Raw genomic sequence first — 25,043 nt, forward strand, 5'->3', positions numbered from 1 at the left:
TCACCTCCAACACCGGCTCTGGTTCTGGTCTCCTCCTTGGCTCCTCACGATAAACAGGGAGAGTTGGCTCAGGTCTGACTCCTGACTCTGCCACACTCTCCCTGAGACCCCCAAGAAAGTTTTGGGGCTGACTCTCAGGCTTCCTTCCGAGTCGCCGTGCTGCCTCCTCATACCAGCGCCTCTCCGCTTTCGCCGCCTCCAGTTATTCTTTGGGCGGCGATATTCTCCAGGCTGAGCCCAGGGTCCTTCTCCGTTTAGGATTTCCTCCCATGTCCAGAAATCCTTATAGCGCATCTCCTCTTTGGGCTGCTCCTGCCTGTTGACATACTGCTTGGTCCGTTGGTGGTGGGTGATTCTGTTACGGTTTTCATGTGGTGAAGGAGAGTCGGACCAAAATGCAGCGTGTAGATTGCGATCCATGTTTAATGAACGAACGTAAAACACGAATCAATAACAAACACTACAAAACAAAGAACTTAACGAAAACCGAAACAGCCTATACTTGTGTAAACTAACACTGCGACAGGAACAACGACACATAGGACAATCACCCACGACAAACTCAAAGAATATGGCTGCCTAAATATGGTTCCCAATCAGAGACAACGATAAACACCTGCCTCTGATTGAGAACCACTCCAGACAGCCATAGACTTTGCTAGATAACCCCACTAGCTACAATCCCAATACATACACACCAAAAACCCCAAGACAAAACACACCACAATACAAAAACCCCATGCCACACCCTGGCCTGACCCAATACATGAAGAAAAACACAAAATACTTAGACCAGGGCATGACAACTGCCTTAATCACACAAACATGAACATAAATACAACCATTTAATTGGCAGATTCATTTTTATTAATGTTTCACAATTGGATAATCCCATATAAAACACACACATCACCATAGCTGCCAAAGATAATAGGAGTGAACTTCGGGAGAAGCGGGAATGGGGTGGGGGCGGGAACTGCAGCAACGCTATGAGCTGGTGGCTGGGGTGCCGCGGGCGGTGTAGTAGCCGATCAGGGGCTCGGAGGGCGGCCTAATCTTGCCCAATGTTAGGGCCAGCCCTGTGTTTGCCCATGGGGGAAGTGTTGACCCATTTTGACCCAAAATGGACCCATTTTGCACACCCCACTTTACCATGAAACACCCGTGTCTTAAAGAAGGTGTGGCGGAGGTGTGTCTACACCGTATGCTGACTTTGACCTAATTCCCTAATAATTCCACCACCTATACACACGAGACAACCATTTAATAAGGTCTAACAAACCTACCGGTTCCAAGTAGAAAAAGCAAGCATCAACAATAACAAAAATCCAGAAAGAAATAACTCCATTCTCCATGCACTGTAATTTACATCTTGATAAGAACTATTGATAAGAGCTTTATAAATTAGTAATTTGTTTGGATATGGGACTTGTAAATATAAATGACACTTGTTTTAGATCTATTTTACCTTATAGTCGCTGGAGACAAAGCATTTGGCAGCAAACTGAAGCATATTGTCACGGATCCCCCGTACTGTTGCTCATTCCGTTTACCAGCTCCGGAGGTCTAGTCACCGGCCTTCTAGGTGTCACTGAACTGGATTCATTACCACCAACCACGGATTGTCTTGTCTCATTACGCACACCTGGTTCCCATTCCCCCGGATTAGTATGTGTATATATGTGCCCTTTGTTCCCCATTCTCCTGGTCGGTTATTGTCCCCATGTCCGTTGATCTTGTGAGTACCTGTGCGCTGTTGTAGCGGCTTTCGTGCTACGTGTTATTGTGCACTTGTTATTACGGGTCTCCTCCCATGTATTATTTAGAGGTTTTACACCTCGCTCTTTTGTTTGGGTTACATCCCTGTTTTTATATATATGTGTGTGTGTGTGTTTTTGGGCTTATCCCTGTCGTTTTCATTACGTACTTTATTTTTGGTGGAGAAATAAAACACCCTATTACGTATTCCTGCGGCTGTCTCCTATCATTATACAGCGTGACAGAATAATCGACCCAGTGAAAATATAGACGGTGGGAAAGGCCGAGCTGTCGACCGTTGTTGACAGTCCTCATGACGCTGGACTGTCTCAAGACTCGGCAGCGCCATGGACAGCGTGCTGGCAACCATTCTGCGTTTGGAACCGAATGAGCAGCAGTACCGGGGGATTTGTAATACATCAACTTTCCCACATTAAAGTTAATTCCATTATGCAGAATTGAAATTGTACATCATTTTAACTTGCAGGGATGGGCACTCTTGAATGTCTTATAGGCTACACCGGCTTTACAACAGTTACAGAGATTATTGGTTGTGATAGGAGAACTGAAGATGGATCAACATTTTAGTTACTCCACAATACTAACCTAATTGATAGAGTGAAAAGAAGGAAGCCTGTAAAGAATAAAAAATATTCCAAAACATGCATCATGTTTGCAACAAGGCTCTAAAGTAACACTGCAAAGAAATGTGGCAAAGAAATTTAGTTTTTGTCCTGAATACAAAGTGTTATGTTTAGGGTAAATCCAACACAACACATTACTGCGTACCACTCTCCATATGTTCAAGCATAGTGGTAGCTGCATCATGTTATGTGTATGCTTGTAATCATTAAAAACTGGAGAGTGTTTCAGGACAAAAAATAAACAAAATGGAGCTAAGCAACTGGCAAATTCCCGAGAGGAAAACCTGGTTCAGTCGGCTTTCCAACAGACACTGGGAGAGGAATTCACCTTTCAGTAGGACAATAACCTAATACACAAGGCCAAATCTACACTGAAGTTGCTTACCAAGAAGACAGTGAATGTTATTGAGTGGCCAATTTACAGTATAGACTCAAATCTACTTAAATCAATGCAAGACCTGAAAATGGTTGTCGAGCAATGATCAACAACCAAATCTTTTGAAAAGAATAATGGTCAAATGTTGCACAATCCAGATGTAGAAAGCTCTTAGAGATTTACTCAAACTCACAGCTGTATTCACTGCCAAAGGTGATTTTACAAAGTACTGACTCAGGGGTGTGAATACTTATGTAAATTCCATATTTCTGTATTTCATTTTCAATAAATTAGCAAAAATGTCTAAAAACATGTTTTCACTTTGTCATTATTGGGTATTGTCTGTAGATGGGTGAGATTTTTGAGATTATTTAACGCAACATAATTTGGTCAAGTCAAGGAGTTTGAATACTTTCTGAAGGAAGTGTATTCAACTGCCAATGTACTGATAGTTCCATTCCGTTGGTATAGCCTACATTATCATTCCATTTATGTTGTTTGGTTAATTTGTTTCCTCTAAATGCCGTCCTGGCGTGTGGTTGTTGATGAGGACCATAAGTAACAGTTGACAATATTTTAAAAAAGACATGTAGGTTAATTAAATTGTTATGGAGCAGAGCACAGGCCAAGCCGTAACATTTTGAAAGCTACGCATGGTGTAATACTTGGCCATGTCATCACACAGTTCCATGGTTAGTGCAAGCAATAGACAAGGGTATAGCCTACTATTGTACACTATTCTCTCTATTATTATATGTACACTAATCTTCCAATATTACCATGGTTTAAAGAACTGAATGTGGCAATTTGCAGAATGAATCGAACCACCATTTTCTTTCTTTTGTGACTAAAGGCTCTCTAAACCTGTTTTTTGAGATTCATAGAGTAAATACTTCCATAAACGTAAATAATTTACAAGAACAGAGTATTGATGCTGAAACTGAGACAAATATGCATATATTTAGATGGATTTTTCATTGATCCCTAATATTCTGAACCCGTTCTCTCAATACATTCTCGTGAATCTGTCAACAAAAGTCAAACTTGCACCACGAATGGCTTAAGACAAATGTACTGAAAACCCTATTGAATGAAAACTCCACGAGAATATCTGTTGACCAGCAAGTGGTAGGACTTTCAGCGGTTGAGTTAAATTTATTCAGAGTGTGCAAGGTAGCCACACCTGCAGAGTGCTTTACGCCACTGAATAAGATGAGTCTGAATACTAAATACTGAGGTGTGCGTAGGAAAGTCATAAATTCCTACGTCTGAGGCTTAAAAGTCTTTGAGAAGTTCTCACTTGTATGGAGTGAGAAAACTAGTCTTATAAACTATCAAACCAAACATTACTGACCACAACATGGCTTCTTCCCTAATTGACACACCCACTTCCTTTTTCTTCTCCTTCATTGGGGTTTAACTGCGGTTGGCATCCAATATTAATGTTGCATTACCGGAACCAACTGTATCTCCACTTCTTCTACTCTTCTGTTAGCTAGAAATCATCCAAACCCATACAATCCACCCAAACTACATACACTACACTGCCCACTAGTCATACGACAGAGATCAGGTAAATTAATCCCTCCTCTGCCCATGGGCCGGGGAGGGTAGCACTTCTTCTTCTTACATCTTCTGTAGATCCTATAATAATGGCAATTTTTATAATATGCACAATTCACGACCATCGCAATGAAGGCCAAGAACCTGTATTTGTCAACACACAGATTATGTACCCACTTTCTAATTCATTTAAACCAGGAATTGACTATGGATGTGGCTAGGGAGTGACCGGGGCTAAGGCCACAGCCTATACACATCTCAAGGAACCATAGTGTGTGTGGCCTCCACATGCCTGTATGACCTCCCTACAACACCTGGGCATGCTCCTGATGAGGTGGCGGATGGTCTCCTGAGGGATCTCCTCCCAGACCTGGACTAAAGCATCCGCCAACTCCTGGACAGTCTGTGGTGCAACGTGGCGTTGGTGGATGGAGCGAGACATGATGTCCCAGATGTGTTCAATTGGATTCAGGTCTGGGGTACGGGCGGGCCAGGCCATAGCATCAATGCCTTCCTCTTGCAGGAACTGCTGACACACTCCAGCAACATGAGGTCTAGCATTGTCTTGCATTAGGAGAACCCAGGGCCAACCGCACCAGCATATGGTCTCACAAGGGGTCTGAGGATCTCATCTCGGTACCTAATGGCAGTCCGGCTACCTCTGGCGAGCACATGGAGGGCTGTGCGGCCCCCCAAAGAAATGCCACCCCACACCATGACTGACCCACCGCCAAACCAGTCATGCTTGAGGATGTTGAAGGCAGCAGAACGTTCTCCACAGCGTCTCCAGACTCTGTCACGTCTGTCACATGTGCTCAGTGTGAACCTGCTTTCATCTGTGAAGAGCACAGGGCGCCAGTGGCGAATTTGCCAATCTTGGTGTTCTCTGGCAAATGCCAAACGTCCTGCACGGTGTTGGGCTGTAAGCACAACCCCCACCTGTGGACGTCGGGCCCTCATACCACCCTCATGGAGTCTGTTTCTGACCGTTTGAGCAGACACATGCACATTTGTGGCCTGCTAGAGGTCATTTTGCAGGGCTCTGGCAGTGCTCCTCCTTCTCCTCCTTGCACAAAGGCGGAGGTAGCGGTCCTGCTGCTGGGTTGTTGCCCTCCTACGGCCTCCTCCACGTCTCCTGATGTACTGGCCTGTCTCCTGGTAGTGCCTCCATGCTCTGGACACTACGCTGACAGACACAGCAAACCTTCTTGCCACAGCTCGCATTGATGTGCCATCCTGGATGAGCTGCACTACCTGAGCCACTTGTGTGGGTTGTAGACTCCGTCTCATGCTACCACTAGAGTGAAAGCACCGCCAGCATTCAAAAGTTACCAAAACATCAGCCAGGAAGCATAGGAACTGAGAAGTGGTCTGTGGTCACCACCTGCAGAACCACTCCTTTATTGGGGGTGTCTTGCTAATTGCCTATAATTTCCACCTGTTGTCTATTCCATTTGCACAACAGCATGTGACATTTATTGTCAATCAGTGTTGCTTCCTAAGTGGACAGTTTGATTTCACAGAAGTGTGATTGACTTGGAGTTACATTGTGTTGTTTAAGTGTTCCCTTTATTTTTTTGAGCTGTGTATATATGAATGTAGGTGCTACAATAAAATAAAACAATTGTAATCATGTTAAGGTGGGTCAGTCACTGCATTGCTGGGTGTAAAAGAAATGTGTGTCACATTAGATAACAGTCAGTGTAGGTCATTTCATTGACCCATATACTCTTTTGGTGGACGGCTGTAAAAGACCATCATAAACGATACTCAGTGTCTGAAACATGATGAGTGTTGTTCCACAAGGCCACATCCACTGGATCCCCTTATCTTTGGCAGTTTGAATCATTTCAACTGTCGCTGTGAAAAGGAGATTACCCAGTTCTATGGATTTAGAGTGATGGTGACCCAGAGATCGTTTGAAGTCGTTTGAAATAGAAGACATGGCTACGAGTGGAAACAGATGCTGGTCAATCAGGATAAGGGCAGGAAAGAGCATACATACATTCTCTCTATGCAGCCTACTGACAATGCTGAAAATAATGAAGGGGAGAAGAACCACTGTAAGGCGGTTGTAATTAAATTGGGTCCAGCCAATTAAAGCTAAATATAGCATACATTTCTAGGACAAAAATAACAACGAAGTTACAGCAACAAAATTAAATCTGTCCATCAAGACAATACCATTACGCTGAATGTGTTTATTTGTGTCTTTTGAAGACAAAAATGTAAGGACACACTCCATGTTGTGTATTGTACTCATCTCCACAAAGAACTGTTGCTCAACATCCATCTCCATTTTGCCCTAGCTGGAGCTCTGATGCAGATGACAAATCTGAGGGATGTGAGGAGGGCCTAGTGAAGCTGGAGTAATTGAATTACCTGGCTCTAGTCTGTATGACTGCCGGCAGCCAGTGAAATAGGGATAATTCATGGGCACAGAAGCCTCCCTGCCCCTCACTCTCTATGAGCCAGGGCCACAGCTTTGTTTGCCAAGGCATATCTGCATTTTGCTTTCTAGTCTTTCATCAGATCTGTAACGCATGCTAAGCCTTTGCTGACCTGAGCAGTTTGACACTCATGGAGGCCCAGGGGCAGTAAAGGTGAATTGCCCTCTGAAAAGACTCAATTTGTTGTGGCATGGATTCTACAAGATGTCGAAGGCATTCCACAGGGATGCTGGCCCATGTTGACACCAATGCTTCCCACAGTTGTGTCAAGTTGGCTGGATGTCCTATGGCTGGTGGACCATTCTGATACACAGGGGAAACTGTTGGACATGAAAAACCCAGCAATGTTGCGGTTCTTTACACAAACCAGTGTGCCTGGCACCTACTACTATACCCCATTCAAAGCCACCTCAAACTTTTGTCTTGCCCATTCACCCTCTGAATGGCACACACACAATCCATGTCTCAACTGTCTCAATGTTTAAAAATCCTTCTTTAACCTGTCTCCTCCCCTTCATCTACACTGATTGAAGTGGATTTAACAAGTGACATCAATAAGGGATCATAGTTTTCACCTGGATTCACCTGGTCAGTCTATGTCATGGAAAGAACAGGTGTCCTTAATGTTTTGTACACTCAGTGTATGTCTATATTTTCAACAAAACACTTGCTTAGCGACCTTTAATAAAAACTTTGGAGAGAAAATAATCCTGCGATGACTACTTAAAGTTTGTGGAATTTAATAGATATCTCTTCAAAAATATTGTGGAAAAGCAACAAAGGACCGAGACCCCGGTTGAATTCTTGACTCATCCGACTAATTGGAATAGAGTAGCTTTAATTTCAACATAGTGAGCATTCATTTGATCCTTCTTGGCAGTTCTCTCAGAGACAGAATGGACTGTGACCGGTCTCTAATCTGGTGGTATCCAGAAGCGCAGAAGAGGGAGATGTGGTCATGGTTTAACTGGACGACCGTCCATCTGCCCAAGACCTCAAAGGACCCCATGTGGAGAGAGTTAGAGGGTTGGTTGGGGATTGAGCAGAAGCCTCGCTATAACCTTACTCATCACTCCTCTCAGCCCACGATGACCTAACCACTACCAGTTCCATAGTTCTACTGGTGAAAAAATCCCTATAACACTCTCTGCCAGCCTCTTCAAAGTTGAAGCACGACAGAAAATGTTATAAATTGAAGAGGATCTTCAAAAGTGCTGTGGGGATACTGTTTTGGTAAATATCATGGAATTTAGAGAGTAGCATTGGAGAGCCAGTATATTAACCTTTTGACCTTGACAGATTATCTATTTTTTAGGCCCCTCATGATCAAAATCTGTCTGAGATTGTCAGCAGTAAAACATTTGTCAAATAAACATTATATTTACTGTGTTGTGTCTTGCACTGTATGAAGACTAGGAATTTAGAGCACAGATTTTCAAAGAGAAATAAAAAGTCAGAATTGTATAAGATAAATCAAACCATAGCAAGGTCCTACCACAGAACTTGAAGTGTGACATAGTGAGATCTAGGATGAAATGACCATCACAAGGTTTATAGGTCCCACTGGTACACCACATAATTTGGTTGAGACATTGATCAGTGAGATTACAACCAATATCCGCCCACTCAAAAAGACAGACATACATTAATTGAATGTCTAATTTGATGTCACTATGTTTTAACCATCTAAAAGCACAACCAAATTCCAATTGTAAGATTTTTGGTTCAGTGGTCACCCAATTATCTATCATTGCTTATTCCACCATTTAAAACCATACAATAGACTAATATGTTATCACTGTGCTTCAGAAATCGATCAATCAAATTTGTTTATAAAGCCCTTTTTACATCAGCAGATATCACAAAGTGCTATACAGAAACCCAGCCTAAAACCCCAAACAGCAAGCAATGCTGATGGAGAAGCACGGTGGCTAGGAAAAACTGCCTAGAAAGGCAGGAACCTAGGAAGAAACCTGGAGAGGAACCAGGCTGTAAGGGTGTGAACTGGCGGCAGAGAAATCAGACGCAGGAGAGAAATAACTGTGTTTCCAACTGCGCAGTTTATTTACAGGAACACACCGGAAAACATAATAGTAAAAATCAATGAGTAACATAACCCGAAGCACAGCAGTACAGACGTACAGATACACTACAATAAACAATCACCGACAAGGACATGAGGGGAAACATAGGGTTAAATACACAACATGTAATTGATGGAATTGGAACCAGGTGTGATGGAACACAAGACAAAACCAATGGAAAATGGATTAGCGATGGCTAGAAGGTCGGTGACGTCGACCGCCGAACACCGCCCGAACAAGGAGAGGGACCAACTTCGGAGGAAGTCGTGACAGTGGCTCCAGCCCTTGACACGTGGCTCCAGCAGCTCGTCGACACCGACCTCGGTGATGACCTGAAGGGTAAGGCGCAGGGCGGTCCGGATGGAGACGGTGGAACTCTCGCAACATAGAAGGATCCAACACGTCTTCCACCGGAACCCAGCATCTCTCCTCCGGCCCATACCCCCCCAGTCCAGGAGGTACTGAAGGCCCCTAGCCCGACGTCTCGAATCCAGTATGGAATGAACAGAGCACGCCAGAGCCCCCTCGATGTCCAGAGGGGGAGGAGGAGCCACCCGCACCTCAGACTCCTGGAGCGGGCCAGCCACCAACAGCCTGAGGAGACACATGGAACGAGGGGTTAATGCGGTAATTGGAGGGAAGCTGTAACCTGTAACATACCGCGTTCACTCTCCTCAGGATATTAAATGGCCCCACAAACCGCGGACCCAGCTTCTGACAGGGCAGGCGGAGGGGCATGTTTTGGGTCGAAAGCCAGACCCGGTCCCCCAGTGCGAACACCGGGGCCTCACTGCGATGACAGTCTGTGCCAACATTCTGGCGCAGCAAGGCGCGCTGAAGGTGGACATATGTGGCATCCCATGTTTCCAGGGCATGAACGCTGCCCACTCCCCCGGCGGCCCTGGCAATAGGACCTCAGAAACCTACCCACATCCTGGTTAACTCTCTCCACCTGCCCGTTACTCTCGGGGTGAAAACCTAAGGTAAGGCTGACCGAGACCCCCAGACGTTCCATGAACACCCTCCAGACCCTTGACGTAAACTGGGGACCCCGATCAGAAACTATATCCTCAGGCACCCTGTAGTGCCGGAAGACCTGTGTAAACAGGGCATCCGCAGTTTGAAGAGCCGGCGGGAGACCGGGCAACGGGAGGAGACGACAGAAAAACGATCCACAATGACCAGGATCATGGTGTTACCCTGTGAAGATGGAAGATCGGTGAGGAAATCCACCGACAGGTGTGACCACGGCCGTTGTGGAACGGGTAAGGGTTGTAACTTACCTCTGGGCAGGTGTCTAGGAGCCTTGCACTGGGCGCACACCAAGCAGGAGGAAACATAAACCCTCACGTCCTTAGCTAAAGTGGGCAGCCAGTACTTCCCACTAAGACAGCGCACCGTCTGACCGATCCCAGGATGACCAGGGGAGGATGATGTGTGGGTCCAATAGATCAGCAGATCGCGGACAGCAGACGGAACGTACAGACGCCCGGCTGGACACTGAGGTGGAGCGGGCTCTGCAAGTAACGCCCGCTCAATGTCCGCGTCCAGCTCCCACACTACCGACGCCACCAAACAAGAGGTGGGGTGTATGGGACTGGGATCCATGGCCACTCCTCTGTGTCATACAGCCGGGACAATGCACCTGCCTTAACATTCTGGGAGCCTGGCCTGTAAGAAAGGGTAAACAAAAAACAGGTGAAAAACATGGCCCACCTTGCCTGGCGAGGGTTCAGTCTCCTCGATGTACTCCAGATTGCGGTGGTCAATCCAGATGAGAAAAGGGTGTCTAGCCCCCTGAAGCCAATTTCTCCACGCCTTCAGGGCCTTGACGACAGCCAACAACTCCCGGTCCCCCACATCATAGTTTCGCTCTGCCGGGCTGAGCTGCTTCGAGAAGAAAGCACAAGGGCCGAGGTCCGGTGGCGTATCCGAGCGCGGAGAGAGCACAGCTCCTATCCCAGCCTCGGATGCGTCCATCTACACTATGAATGCCAAAGAGGAATCTGGATGGGCCAGCACGGGAGCCGAGGTAAACAAAGCCCTCAAGTGACTGAAATCCCTGTCCGCCTCAGCTGTCCACTGCAAGCGCACCGGGCCCCCCTTCAGCAGTGAAGTAATGGGAGCCGCTACCTGACCAAAACCCCAGATAAACCTCCGGTAGTAGTTGGCAATCCCTAAGAATCACTGCACCTCCTTAACCGTGGTGGGAGTCAGCCAATTACGCACGGCTGCAATGCGGTCACTCTCCATCTCCACCCCTGATGTGGAAATGCGATACCCTAGGAGGGAGACGGACTGAACAGGCATTTCTCAGCCTTGACGTACAGGTCATGCTCCAACAGGCGACCAAGCACTTTGCTCACCAGGGACACATGCTCGGCGCGTGTAGCGGAGTACATCAAAATGTAATCAATATACACCACTACACCCTGCCCGTGCAGGTCCCTGAAAATCTTGTCTACAAAAGCTTGGAAGACTGATGGCGCATTCATCAACCCGTACGGCATGACGAGGTACTCATAGTGCCCAGAGGTGGTACTGAAAGCCGTCTTCAGCTCGTCTCCCTCTCAGATACACACCAGATTGTAAGCGCTCCTGAGATCTAGTTTGGTGAAGAAGCTCGCCCCGTGCATTGACTCTATCGCTGTAGCTATGAGCGGTAGCGGGTAACTATACCTCACCGTGATCTGATTTATACCCCAGTAGTCAATATACTGACGCAGGCCTCCCTCCTTCTTCACAAAAAATAAACTTGAGGAGATGGGTGAAGTGGAGGACCGAATGTACCCCTGACGCAGGGATTCGGAGACATATGTTTCCATAGCCTCTGTCTCCGCCTGTGAGAGGGGATACACGTGACTCCTGGGAAGTGCAGCGTCTACCAGGAGATCTATCGCACAATCGCCCCGTCGATGAGGTGGTAATTGAGTCGCCTTATTTTTAGAGAAGGTGAGAAGCAAATCGGCATATTCAGGGGGAATGCGCACGTGGAGACCTGGTCTGGACTCTCCACCGTAGTAGCACCAACGGAAACCCCTAAACACCTACCTAAGCAGTCTCGCGACCACCCAGTGAGAGTCCTCTGTGGCCAAGAAACAGTGGGGTTATGACAAGCTAACCAGGGTAGGCCCAGCACCACGGGAAACGCAGGAGAGTCAATAAGGAAAAGACACATTTTCTCCACGTGACCCCACTGAGTCACCATATCCAAAGGAGCGGTGACCTCCCTAATTAACCCTGATCCTAATGGTCGACTATCTAAGGCGTGAACGGGGAAGGGCACATCCACAGGAACAATGGGGGTCCCTAAACTATGAGCTAACGCTCTATCAATTAAATTCCCAGCCTCACCTGAATCTACGAGCGCCTTATGCTGGGAATGCGGGGAAAACTCAGGAAAAGGGACAGACACAAACATATGTGCAACAGAGGACTCTGGGTGAGAATAGTGCCGGCTCACCTGGGGTGACGCCAGAGTGCCCTGCCTGCTGCTTCGATTCCCAGAGGACCCCACCTGGCACAGACCGGAAGTGTGACCTCTGGGGCCACAGATGGTGCACGAGCGGGTACCCCCTCCGGTCTCCCTGCGCACCGCCCCTCCCAGCTCCAGGGGTATCGGAGAGGGGGTGCGGGAGGATGGAACCACCAGACCCCGATCTGGACGTCCGCGAGTAGCCAGCAGGTTGTCCAGTCGGATGGACTGTGAGGGTGGTGTCTCTGCAGGCCAGCTCCCGACGGACGTCCTCGCGCAGACTGCAGCGGTAGTGGTCTGTCAGGGCCCTGTTGTTCCATACCATGCCGGCAGCCAGTGTCCTAAACTCCAGAGCAAACTCCTGTGCGCTCCTCGTCTCCTGTCTCAGATGGTAGACGCGCTCACCCGCCGCTCTGCCCTCGGGTGGGTGATCGAAGACTGCCCGGAAACGGCGGGTGAACTCCTCAAAATGGTCCAACGCCGCATCTCCCTCTCTCCACAAGGCGTTGGCCCACTCCAGGGCTTTCCCGGTGAGGCACGGGACGAGGGCGGACACCATCTCGCGGTCCGATTGAGCTGGGTGGACCGTGGCCAGATAGAGGTTTAGTTGGAGGAGGAAACCCTGGCAGTAGGCAGCACTCCCGTCGTACTCCTGTGGCATGGAGAGACGGATCCCACTGGGTTCAGGCGGGAAAGGGGCTCTCAAGAGAGACAATGGGCCTCAGGATCTCATCACGGTATCTCTGTGCATTCAAATTGCCATCGATAAAGTGAAATTGTGTTCATTATCCGCAGCTTATGCCTGCCCATACTATAACCCCACCGCCACCATGGGGCACTGTTCACAATGTTGACATCAGAAAACCGCTAGCCCACACAACGACATATACGTAATCTGCCTGGTGCAGTTGAAACTGGGATTCATCTGTGAAGAACACACTTCTACAGCATCGAAGGTGAGCATTTGCCCACTGAAGTTGGATACAACGCCGAACTGCAGTCAGGTCAAGACCCTGGTGAGGACAACGAGCATGCAGATGAACGAGCATGCAGATGAGCTTCCCTGAGACGGTTTATGACAGTTTGTGCAGAAATTCTTCTGTTGTGCAAACCCACAGTTTCATCAGCTGTTCGGGTGGCTGGTCTCAGATGATCCCGCAGGTGAAGAGGCCGGATGTGGAGGTCCTGCACTGGCGTGTTTACACGTGGTCTGCGGTTGTGAGGCTGGTTGGAAATACAGCCAAATACTCTAAAACTACGTTGGAGGCGGCTTACGGTAGAGAAATTAACATTAAATTATCTGGCAACAGCTCTGGTGGACATTCTTGCAGTCAGTCAACCAATTGCAAGCTCTCTTAAAACTTGAGACATCTGTAGCATTATGTTGTGTGACAAAACATTTGATTTTTGATTTTATTATTATTTATTTTTTTATCTTTTTTCTCTCCAATTTCGTGGTATCCAATTGGTAGTAGTTACAGTCTTGTCTCATCGCTGCAACTCCTGTACAGACTCGGGAGAGGTGAACGTCGAGAACAATGCGTCCTCCAAAACACAACCCAACATAGACACACTGCTTTTTGACACAACACACATCCAACCCAGAAGCCAGCCGCACCAATGTGTCGGAGGATGCACCGTACATCTGGAGACCTGGTCAGTATGCACTGCGCCCGGCCCGCCACAGGAGTCGCTAGAGCGCGATGAGACAAGGATATCCCTGCCGGCCAAACCCTCCCTAACCCGGATGACGCTGGGCCAACTGTTCGTCATGGACCCATGCGGGCGTGGCCAGCGGCGACAGAGCCTGGGCTCGGACCCAGAATCTCTGGTGCCTTAGACCACTCCTCCACCCAGGAGGAGACAAGATATTTTAGAATGCTATTTTATTGTCCCCAGCTCAAGGTGCACCCGTGTAATGAGCATGCCGTTTAATCAGCTTCTCGATATGCCATACCTGTCAGGTGGATGGATTATCTTGACAAAGGAGAAATGCTCACAAACAGGGATGTAAACAAATTATCAGGTTTCAGGTAAGACCCAAATACAGACAAATACAGACAGCAACAGGGGCAGGCAAATGGCAGGTCAAGGCAGGCAGGGGCCGAGAATCCAGAGTTGTGGGCAACTGTACAGGACGGTAGGCAGGCTCAGGGTCAGTGGTAGGCAGAGAGGTCAGGCAGGCGAGCTCAGAGTTAGAACAGGCAAGGGTCAAAACCAGGAGGGCAAGAAAAAGAGAGACTGGGGAAAAGCAGGAGCTGAGACAAAACACTGGTTGACTTGACAAACAAGACGAACTGGCAACAGACAGAGAACACAGGTATAAGTACCCAGGGGATAATGGGGAAGATGGGCGACACCTGGAGGGTGGAGACAAGCACAATGACAGGTGAAACAGATCAGGGCATGACACAAATGTGCACACATATTTAGAGAAATAAACTTTTTGTGCGTATGGAACATTTCGGAGATCTTTTACTTCAGCTCAAGAAATATGGGACCAACGCTTTACATGTTGCATTTAGATTTTTGTTCGGTGTGGATGGGGAGAGGCGGTGAACAGTGAAAGTCTTTCCACAGATTTTCAATGGGATTCAATTCTGGGCTTTGGCTGGTCCACTCAAAGACTTTCACATTCCAGCATTCCAGCATTGCTTTGGCTGTATGCTTGGGGTCATTGTCCTGTTGGAACGTAAATCTTCGCCCCATTCTGAGGTCGTTTGCACTCTGAAGCAGGTTCTCATTAACCTCTCTGGGACCGTTCGGGACGTGAGCGTCCCACCTCTCAACAGCCAGTGAAACTGCAGGGCGACAAATTCAAAACAACAGAAATCCCATAATTAAAATTCCTCAAACATAGAAGTATTTTACACCATTTTATAGATAAATTTCTCGTTAATCCAACCACATTGTCCGATTTCAAATATGCTTAGGTCATCAACTAGTCACAGAAAGCATTCAGCCATTTTCCAACCAAAGAGAGGAGTCACAAAAAGCAGAAATATAGATAAAATTAATCACTAACCTTTGATTATCTTCATCAGATGGCACTCATAGGACTTCATGTTACACAATACATGTATGTTTTGTTCGGTAAAGTTCATATCTATATCTAAAAATCTGAGTTTACATTGGCGCGTTACGTTCAGTAGTGCCAAAACATCTGGTGATTTTGCAGAGAGCCACATCAATGACAAAAATACTCATAATAAACATTGATAAAAGATACAAGTGTTGTGCATGGAATTTTAGATAAACTTTTCTTTAATGCAACCGTTGTGTCAGATTTCAAAAAAACTTTACCGAAAAAGCACACCATGCTATAATCTGAGTAGAGCGCTCAGAGCCTATACATATACCCGCCATGTTGTGGAGTCAACATTAGTCAGAATAGCATTATAAATATTCACTTACCTTTGATGATCTTCATCAGAATGCTCTCCCAGGAATCCCAGTTCCACAATAAATGTTTGTTTTGTTCGATAATGTCCATCATTTATGTCAAAATAGCTCCTTTTGTTAGCGCGTTCAGTCCAGTAATCCACATTCATAAAGCGCGTTCACTAGTTTCAGACGAAAACTCAAAAAAGCTCTGTTACAGTTAGTAGAAACACATCAAACGATGTATAGAATCAATCTTTAGGATGTTTTTAACATAAATCTTCAATAATGTTCCAACCGGACAATTCCTTTGACTTCAGAAATGAAGTGGAACGTAGCTACCTTTCACGTGAGCGAGCGAGACTGAGCTTGTGGCACTCTGCCAGACCACTCACTCAAAGAGCTCTTTTGAGCCCCTCCTTTAGAGTAGAAGCATAAAACAAGTTTCTAAAGACTGTTGGCGTCTAGTGGAAGCCATAGGAAGTGCAAAATTACCAATATCCCACTGTGTATTTGATAGGGGCTGAGTTCAAAAACTACAAACCTCAGATTTCCCACATCCTGGTTGGATTTTTTCTCAGGTTTTTGCCTGCCATATGAGTTCTGTTATACTCACAGACATCATTCAAACAGTTTCAGAAACTTCAGTGTTTTCTATCCAGAACAACTAATTATATGCATATTCTATCTTTTATGGCTGAGTAGCAGGCAGCTTAATTTGGGCACGCTTTTCCTCCAAAATTCCCAATACTGCCCCCTACCCCAAAGAAGTTAAGGATTTTCTGTATTTGGCTTCATTCATTATTCCCTCTTATCTCTACTGGTCTCCCAGTCCCTGCCGCTGAAAAGCATCCCCATAGCATGATGATGCCACCACCATGTTTTAGACAGATGATGGATGAGCTGTACCTGTACCTTTTCTCCAGACAAAGCTATTTGCATTCAGACCAAATAGATATATTTTTGTCTCATCAGACCATAGACTCTTTTGCCTTATGCTCTCAGAGTTATTCACATACCCTTTTGCAAACTCCAGACGTGCTGTCATGTGACTTTTTCTCAGGAGTGGCATCCATCTGGCCACTCTCACATGAAGCCCAGATTGGTGAAGTGCTGTATAGACCTTCTGGCAGATTCTCCTATGGCCTCCCTGTTGCTCAGTTTGGTCGGACAGCCAGCTCTAGTCAATGTCTGTGTAGGTCCATATTTTTTTTAATTTCCCAATGATGGAGACCAATGTGCTCTTGGAAACTTTCAACACTCTAGAAATTGTGTTATACCCTTCCCAAGATAATTACATTTTCCACAGTTGTAGTGACATCTCAAGGATGATCAAAGGAAATTGGATGCACCTGAGCTCAAGTACCAGTCAAACATTTGGACACACCTACTCATTCAAGGGTTTTTCTATATTTGTATTTTTTCTACATTGTAGAATAATACTGAAGACATTAAAACTATGAAATAACACATATGGAATCATGTAATAACCAAAAATGTGTTAAACAAATCTAAATATATGTGAGATTCTTCAAAGTATCCACCCTTTGACTTGATGACAGCTTTGCACACTCTTGGAATTATCTCAACCAGCTTCACCTAGAATGCTTTTCCAAAAGTCTTGAAGGAGTTCCCACATATGGTGAGCACTTGTTGGCTGCTTTTCCTTCAATCTGCGGTCCAACTCATCCCAAACATTCTTAATTGAGTTATGGTTGGGTGATTGTGGAGGCCAGGTCATCTGATGCAGCACTCCATCACTCTCCTTCTTGGTCAAATAGCCCTTACACAGCCTGGAGGTGTGTTAGGTCATTGTCCTGTTGAACTTCTAAAAACATATATATTGAATACATTTTGAACTCAGGCTGTAACACAACAAAATGTGGAATAAGTCAATGGGTATGAATACTTTCTGAAGGCACTGTAGGTAGATGTTTCCTGCAGTCAAATTACCAAATTGCCCTGTAGTGGCCTCATGGGTGAAATGTTATTCATATTTTTCATAATTTCATAACCCACCGAAAATCCAGTGTTTCTATGTCAAACGGTTTGGTTATATTTCAGTGATGTATATAGAGTGTAATATTGGGATGCAAACTCAAAATGTAATACATATCCACGCTATACAGTGCCTTGCGAAAGTATTCGGCCCCCTTGAACTTTGTGACCTTTTGCCACATTTCAGGCTTCAAACATAAAGATATAAAACTGTATTTTTTTGTGAAGAATCAACAACAACTGGGACACAATCATGAAGTGGAACGACATTTATTGGATATTTCAAACTTTTTTACAAATCAAAAACTGAAAAATTGGGCGTGCAAAATTATTCAGCCCCCTTAAGTTAATACTTTGTAGCGCCACCTTTTGCTGTGATTACAGCTGTAAGTCGCTTGGGGTATGTCTCTATCAGTTTTGCACATCGAGAGACTGAAATTTTTCCCCATTCCTCCTTGCAAAACAGCTCGAGCTCAGTGAGGTTGGATGGAGAGAATTTGTGAACAGCAGTTTTCAGTTCTTTCCACAGATTCTCGATTGGATTCAGGTCTGGACTTTGACTTGGCCATTCTAACACCTGGATATGTTTATTTTTGAACCATTCCATTGTAGATTTTGCTTTATGTTTTGGATCATTGTCTTGTTGGAAGACAAATCTCCGTCCCAGTCTCAGGTCTTTTGCAGACTCCATCAGGTTTTCTTCCAGAATGGTCCTGTATTTGGCTCCATCCATCTTCCCATCAATTTTAACCATCTTCCCTGTCCCTGCTGAAGAAAAGCAGGCCCAAACCATGATGCTGCCACCACCATGTTTGACAGTGGGGATGGGCTGTGTTCAGGGTGATGAGCTGTGTTGCTTTCACGCCAAACATATCGTTTTGCATTGTTGCCAAAAAGTTCCATTTTGGTTTCATCTGACCAGAGCACCTTCTTCCACATGTTTGGTGTGTCTCCCAGGTGGCTTGTGGCAAACTTTAAACGACACTTTTTATGGATATCTTTAAGAAATGGCTTTCTTCTTGCCACTCTTCCATAAAGGCCAGATTTGTGCAATATACGACTGATTGTTGTCCTATGGACAGAGTCTCCCACCTCAGCTGTAGATCTCTGCAGTTAATCCAGAGTGATCATGGGCCTCTTGGCTGCATCTCTGATCAGTCTTCTCCTTGTATGAGCTGAAAGTTTAGAGGGACGGCCAGGTCTTGGTAGATTTGCAGTGGTCTGATACTCCTTCCATTTCAATATTATCGCTTGCACAGTGCTCCTTGGGATGTTTAAAGCTTGGGAAATCTTTTTGTATCCAAATCCGGCTTTAAACCTCTTCACAACAGTATCTCGGACCTGCCTGGTGTGTTCCTTGTTCTTCATGATGCTCTCTGCGCTTTTAACGGACCTCTGAGACTCACAGTGCAGGTGCATTTATACGGAGACTTGATTACACACAGGTGGATTGTATTTATCATTATTAGTCATTTAGGTCAACATTGGATCATTCAGAGATCCTCACTGAACTTCTGGAGAGAGTTTGCTGCACTGAAAGTAAAGGGGCTGAATAATTTTGCACGCCCAATTTTTCAGTTTTTGATTTGTTAAAAAAGTTTGAAATATCCAATAAATGTTGTTCCACTTCATGATTGTGTCCCACTTGTTGTTGATTCTTCACAAAAAAATACAGTTTTATATCTTTATGTTTGAAGCCTGAAATGTGGCAAAAGGTCGCAAAGTTCAAGGGGGCCGAATACTTTCGCAAGGCACTGTATATGCCATGTATTATTTTTGTAAACCCATAGCCATGTGTGTGAGGTGTATTCTTTCGTTTCAAAGTCGATTTGTTTGACTACCAATAAACACTTTTTGTGACTGTCACGTATACTCCCTCTCTGGCCTCTAGGTCACCAGGCTGCTTATTATGACGCACACCTGTCACCATCCTTATGCGCACCAGCACGTCATCACACTCACCTGGACTCCATCACCTCCCTGATTACCTTCCCTATATATGTCACTCCCTTTGGTTCCTTCCCCAGGCGTTATTGTTTCTGTGTGAGTTTCCTGTCTGTACGTTGTTTGTGTTTCTTGTTTTGTATTATGTTTCATTTATTTATAAAATTACTCACTCCCTGAACTTGCTTCCTGACTCCCAGCGCACACATTACAGTGACCCTGATTTAGACAACTGCAGTAAAAGTTTAACGTACAAAATATATAAGCAAGCAAAAACACAGACACAATAAAAAATAAACAAGCATAGAAAAAAATGCACTTTAAATAAAGGTTTATTAGATTTAATCCTATTCTTTACATGAGATTTTTGTTTGAGATGGAGACGTTAATCCAACATATCAATTAATTTGTTGACACACTGAAATTAAATCCAGACTAAGTCAGTGGCACAGATGGAACTATCGAAGCAGAAGATACATCTCCTGGTACATGTAGGATATTTGGTTGCGTTGGAATCAAACACAATTCAGTATCACTCAATATCATTACATTTGAAATACACCAGAGCTTGAAACCCTGTTAAATTGTTTATTTTTTGTTGAATTCCGAGTTGAATTAAAATATATATATCTCTTGATGACAAATGTTATATAGCCCTAAATATCATTATTGATTAAGTACAGTTGAAGGCGGAGGTTTATATACACCTTATCCAAATACATTTAAACTCAGTTTTTCACAATGCCTGACATTTAATCCTAATCCCTGTTTTAGGTCAGTTAGGATCACCACTTTATTTAAGAGTGTAAAATGTCAGAATAGTAGAGAGAATGATTTATTTCAGCTTTTATTTATTTCATCACATTCCCAGTGGGTCAGAAGTTTACATACACTCAATTAGTATTTGGTAACGTTGCCTTTAAATTGTTTAATTTGGGACAAACGTTTCGGGTAGCCTTCCACAAGCTTCCCACAATAAATTGGGTGAATTTTGGTGCATTCCTCCTGACAGAACTGGTGTAACTGAGTCATGTTTGTAGGCCTCCTTGCTCATAAACACTTTTTCAGTTCCACCCACAATATTTCTATAGGATTGAGGTCAGGGCTTTGTGATGGCCACTCTAATACTTTGACTCTGTTGTCCTTAAGCCATTTGCCATGACTTTGGATGTATGCTTGTGGTCATTGTCCATTTGGAAGACCCATTTGCGACCAAGCTTTAACTGATGTCTTGAAATGTTGCTTCAATATATACACATAATTGTCCTCCCTCATGATGCCATCTATTTTGTGAAGTGCACCAGTCCATCCTGCAGCAAAGCTCCCACACAACATGATGCTGCCACCCCGTGCTTCATGGTTGGGATGGTGTTCTTCAGCTTGTCCCCATGGGTCCCCCTTTTTCCTCCAAACATAACGATGGTCATTATGGCCAAACAGTTTAATTTTTGTTTCATCAGACCAGAGGACATTTCTCCAAAAAGTGCGATCTTTGTCCCCATGTGCAGTTGGCTTTTTTATGGCGGTTTTGGAGCAGTGGCTTCTTCCTTGCTGAGCGGCCTTTCAGGTTATGTTGATATAGGACTCGTTTCACTGTGGCTATATATACCTTTGTACCTGTTTCCTCCGGCATCTTCACATGTTCTGGGATTGATTTGCACTTTTCGCACCAAAGTACGTTCATCTCTAGGAGACAGAACGCGTCTCCTTCCTGAGCTTCCTGAGGTCCCATGGTGTTTATACTTGCGTACTATTGTTTGTACAGATGAACGTGGTACCTTCAGGCGTTTGGAAATTGCTCCCAAGGATGAACCAGACTTGTGGAGGTCTACAATTTATTTTCTGAAGTACTGGCTGATTTCTTTGGATTTTCCCATGATGTCAAGCAAAGAGGCGCTGAGTTTGAAGGTAGGCCTTGAAATTCATCCACAGTTACACACCTCCAATTGACTCAAATGATGTCAATTAGCCTATCAGAAGCTTCTAAAGCCATGACATAATTTTCTGGATTTTTCCGAGCTGTTTAAAGGCACAGTCAATTTAGTGTTTGTAAACTTCTGACCCACTGGGATTGTGATACAGTGAATTATAAGTGAAATACTCTGTCTGTAAACAATTGTTGGGAAAATTACTTGTGTCATGCACATAGTAGATGTCCTAACCGACTTACCAAAACTATAGTTTGTTAACAAGACATTTGTGGAGTGGTTTATAAAATGGTTTTAATGACTACAACCTCAGTGTATGTAAACTTCTGACTTCAACTGTATGAGTGTAATGAACACGGGGGAGACAGTTTCAACACGGGGCAGACTGGTTTCAAGCGCAGAGCGCAGCAGGTGTTTAATGAAAGAGACCATAGGAGGAGGCAGGTAGCTGGGTCCAGGGGCAGGCAGAAGGTCATACACGGTAGGTCCAAAAATGGCAACAGTACAGGCAGGGAATAGGCAAAAGGTGTCGTGAGTGAGGTAGGAAAAAACTGTCATACACAGGAGGAGAGAAGGATGGGGGAAAACATTACTGTGCAGCCGTATTCATCGACCTGGCCAAGGCTTTCGACTCTGTCAATCACCACATTCTTATTGGCAGACTCGACAGCTTTGGTTTCACAAATGATTGCCTCGCCTGGTTTACCACTACTTCTCTGATAGAGTTCAGTGTGTCAAATCAGAGGGCCTGTTGTCCGGACCTCTGGCAGTCTCTATGGAGGTGCCACAGGGTTCAATTCTTGGGCTGACTCTCTTCTCTGTATACATCAATGATGTCGTTCTTGCTGCTGGTGATTCTCTGACCTACCTCTACGCAGACGACACCATTCTGTATACTTCTGGCCCCTCTTTGGACACTGTGTTAACTAACCTCCAGATGAGCTTCAATGCTATACAACTCTCCTTCCGTGGCCTCTAACTGCTCTTAAATGCAAGTAAAACTAAATGCATGCTTTTCAATCGATCACTGCCCGCACCTGCCCGCCCATCCAGCATCACTACTCTGGGCGGCTCTGACTTAGAATACGTGGACAACTACAAATACCTAGGTGTCTGGTTAGACTGTAATTTCTCCTTCCAGACTCACATTAAGCATCTCCAATCCAAAATTAATTCTAGAATCGGCTTCCTATATAGCAACAGAGCATCAATCACTCATGCTGCCAAACATACCCACGTAAAACTGACCATCCTACCGATTCTCGACTTTGGCGATGTCATCTATAAAATAGCCTCCAACACTCTACTCAACAAATTGTATGCAGTCTATCACAGTGCCACAGTGCTATCACAGCCCCATACACTACCCACCACTGCGACCTGTACGCTCTCGTTGGTTGGCCCTCGCTTCATACTCGTCGCCAAACCCACTGGCTACAGGTGACTGGAACAATGACTGGAACAAAATGCAAAAATTACTGAAGCTAGAGACTCATACCTCCCTCACTAGCTTTAAGCACCAGCTGTCAGAGCAGCTCACAGATCACTGCACCTGTACATAGCCCATCTGTAAACAGCCCATCTATCTACCTCAGCCCCATACTGTATTTATTTATTTATCTTGCTCCTTTGCACCCTTTGCATCTCTACTTGCACAGTCATCTTCTGCACATCTACCATTCCAGTGTTTAATTGCTGTATTATAATTACTTGGCCACCATGGCCTATTTATTGCCTTACCTCCTTACCTCTTTTGCACTCACTGTATATAGACTTTTTGTTATCTTTTTTTCTACTGTATTATTGACTGTATGTTTTGTTTATTCCATGTGTAACGCTGTGTTGTTGTATGTGTATGTGTTGCTATGCTTTATCTTGGCCAGGTCGCAGTTGCAAATGAGAACTTGTTCTCAACTAGCCTACCTGGTTAAATAAAGGTGAAATAAATAAAACATAAAAAAATAAATCCTGTGTTTAAAATTTCAACCACAGGATTATTTTTCACATAGATTCTACGTCACAATAGGTTGACAAATTACATGGAAACAACATTGATTCAACCAGTTTGTGCCCAGTAGGGTTGTGCAGTACATTAGCTGAACAGCAATCTAACCTGCCCTTTTTGTTTTGTTGTCTTCTCTCTCTCCCTGTAGGCTTGACTCCTTCTAAAGCCCCAATGGAGCAGGATGTGGAGAGTCCGGCAATCACCATCCGAAAGGCCAAGCTCCCCAAGCAAGCCTGTGAGGACCTGCCCAAGCAGCTGGGGGACCAGGTGCGAGCAAAGAGGAAGATTCAGCGGTATGTCCGTAAGGACGGCAAGTGTAATGTCCACCATGGCAACGTCCAGGAGACCTATCGGTACCTAACGGATATCTTCACCACACTGGTGGACCTCAAGTGGAGGTTCAACCTCTTCATCTTCGTCTTGGTGTACACAGTGACGTGGCTTTTATTCGGCTTCGCGTGGTGGCTCATCGCCTATGTCCGTGGTGACCTGGAACACATAGGGGACAACCAGTGGACTCCCTGTGTCAATAACCTCAATGGGTTTGTCTCAGCCTTTCTCTTCTCCATAGAGACAGAGACCACCATAGGGTATGGCTATAGGGTTATAACAGACCAATGCCCAGAGGGGATCCTTCTGCTGTTGATTCAGTCGGTGCTGGGGTCCATAGTTAATGCCTTCATGGTGGGCTGCATGTTTGTTAAGATCTCGCAGCCCAAGAAGCGGGCGGAGACGTTGGTATTCTCTACCAACACTGTCATCTCCATGAGGGATGGCCGGCTGTGCCTGATGTTCAGGGTGGGGGACCTTCGGAACTCGCACATCGTGGAGGCCTCCATCAGGGCCAAGCTGATCAAGTCCAAGCAGACCAAGGAAGGGGAGTTCATACCCCTCAACCAGACAGACATGAATGTGGGTTATGACACAGGGGACGACAGGCTCTTCCTGGTGTCCCCGCTCATCATCTGTCATGAGATCAACCAGAACAGTCCCTTCTGGGAGATCTCCCAGGCCCACCTGGACAAAGAGGACCTGGAGATCGTGGTCATTCTGGAGGGCATGGTGGAGGCTACAGGTAAGCAGCATCAAACATATAAATTACAGGTTTAATTAACCAATTTTTCTTTCACTTTGTTTCCTTATTAGCAGATTTCACCTAGTTAAACTGAAACTTTTCTGCAGTTTGATAATATATATTTAATTTGTGTGTTGGTGTTGTATTAGCTATGACAATAATTCTAGTCATTTTATACAGTAGCAAAGACCATGCTCATCGTCCAGTCATATGTTACCACTGATTTGCATTAGTAGTTCATGGATTATGCAGAAGTGAACAAGGATGTTTCATCTCTTATTATAATAATGAATTCATGTGTACTTGTCTCCTCTCCTTTTCTTCGTACCTTGTTTTCCACTGAGGTTTGAGAGGGAGTCATT

General features: G+C 45.2%; 1 protein-coding gene across 1 annotated transcript in view; it reads left to right on the forward strand.

Annotated features, from left to right (window-relative positions):
- Nucleotides 1-25,043, forward strand: part of LOC112257950 (G protein-activated inward rectifier potassium channel 2-like) — a 120,239-nt gene that overhangs the window by 70,476 nt on the left and 24,720 nt on the right. The window contains exon 2 of the mRNA XM_024431904.1: nucleotides 23,755-24,681. Coding sequence (XP_024287672.1) covers nucleotides 23,755-24,681 — 927 coding nt within the window. The remainder of the gene's footprint in view (nucleotides 1-23,754; nucleotides 24,682-25,043) is intronic.

This window comes from Oncorhynchus tshawytscha, linkage group LG09, assembly GCF_018296145.1.
Source record: "Oncorhynchus tshawytscha isolate Ot180627B linkage group LG09, Otsh_v2.0, whole genome shotgun sequence".
NCBI classification, from domain to species: Eukaryota; Metazoa; Chordata; class Actinopteri; order Salmoniformes; family Salmonidae; genus Oncorhynchus; species Oncorhynchus tshawytscha.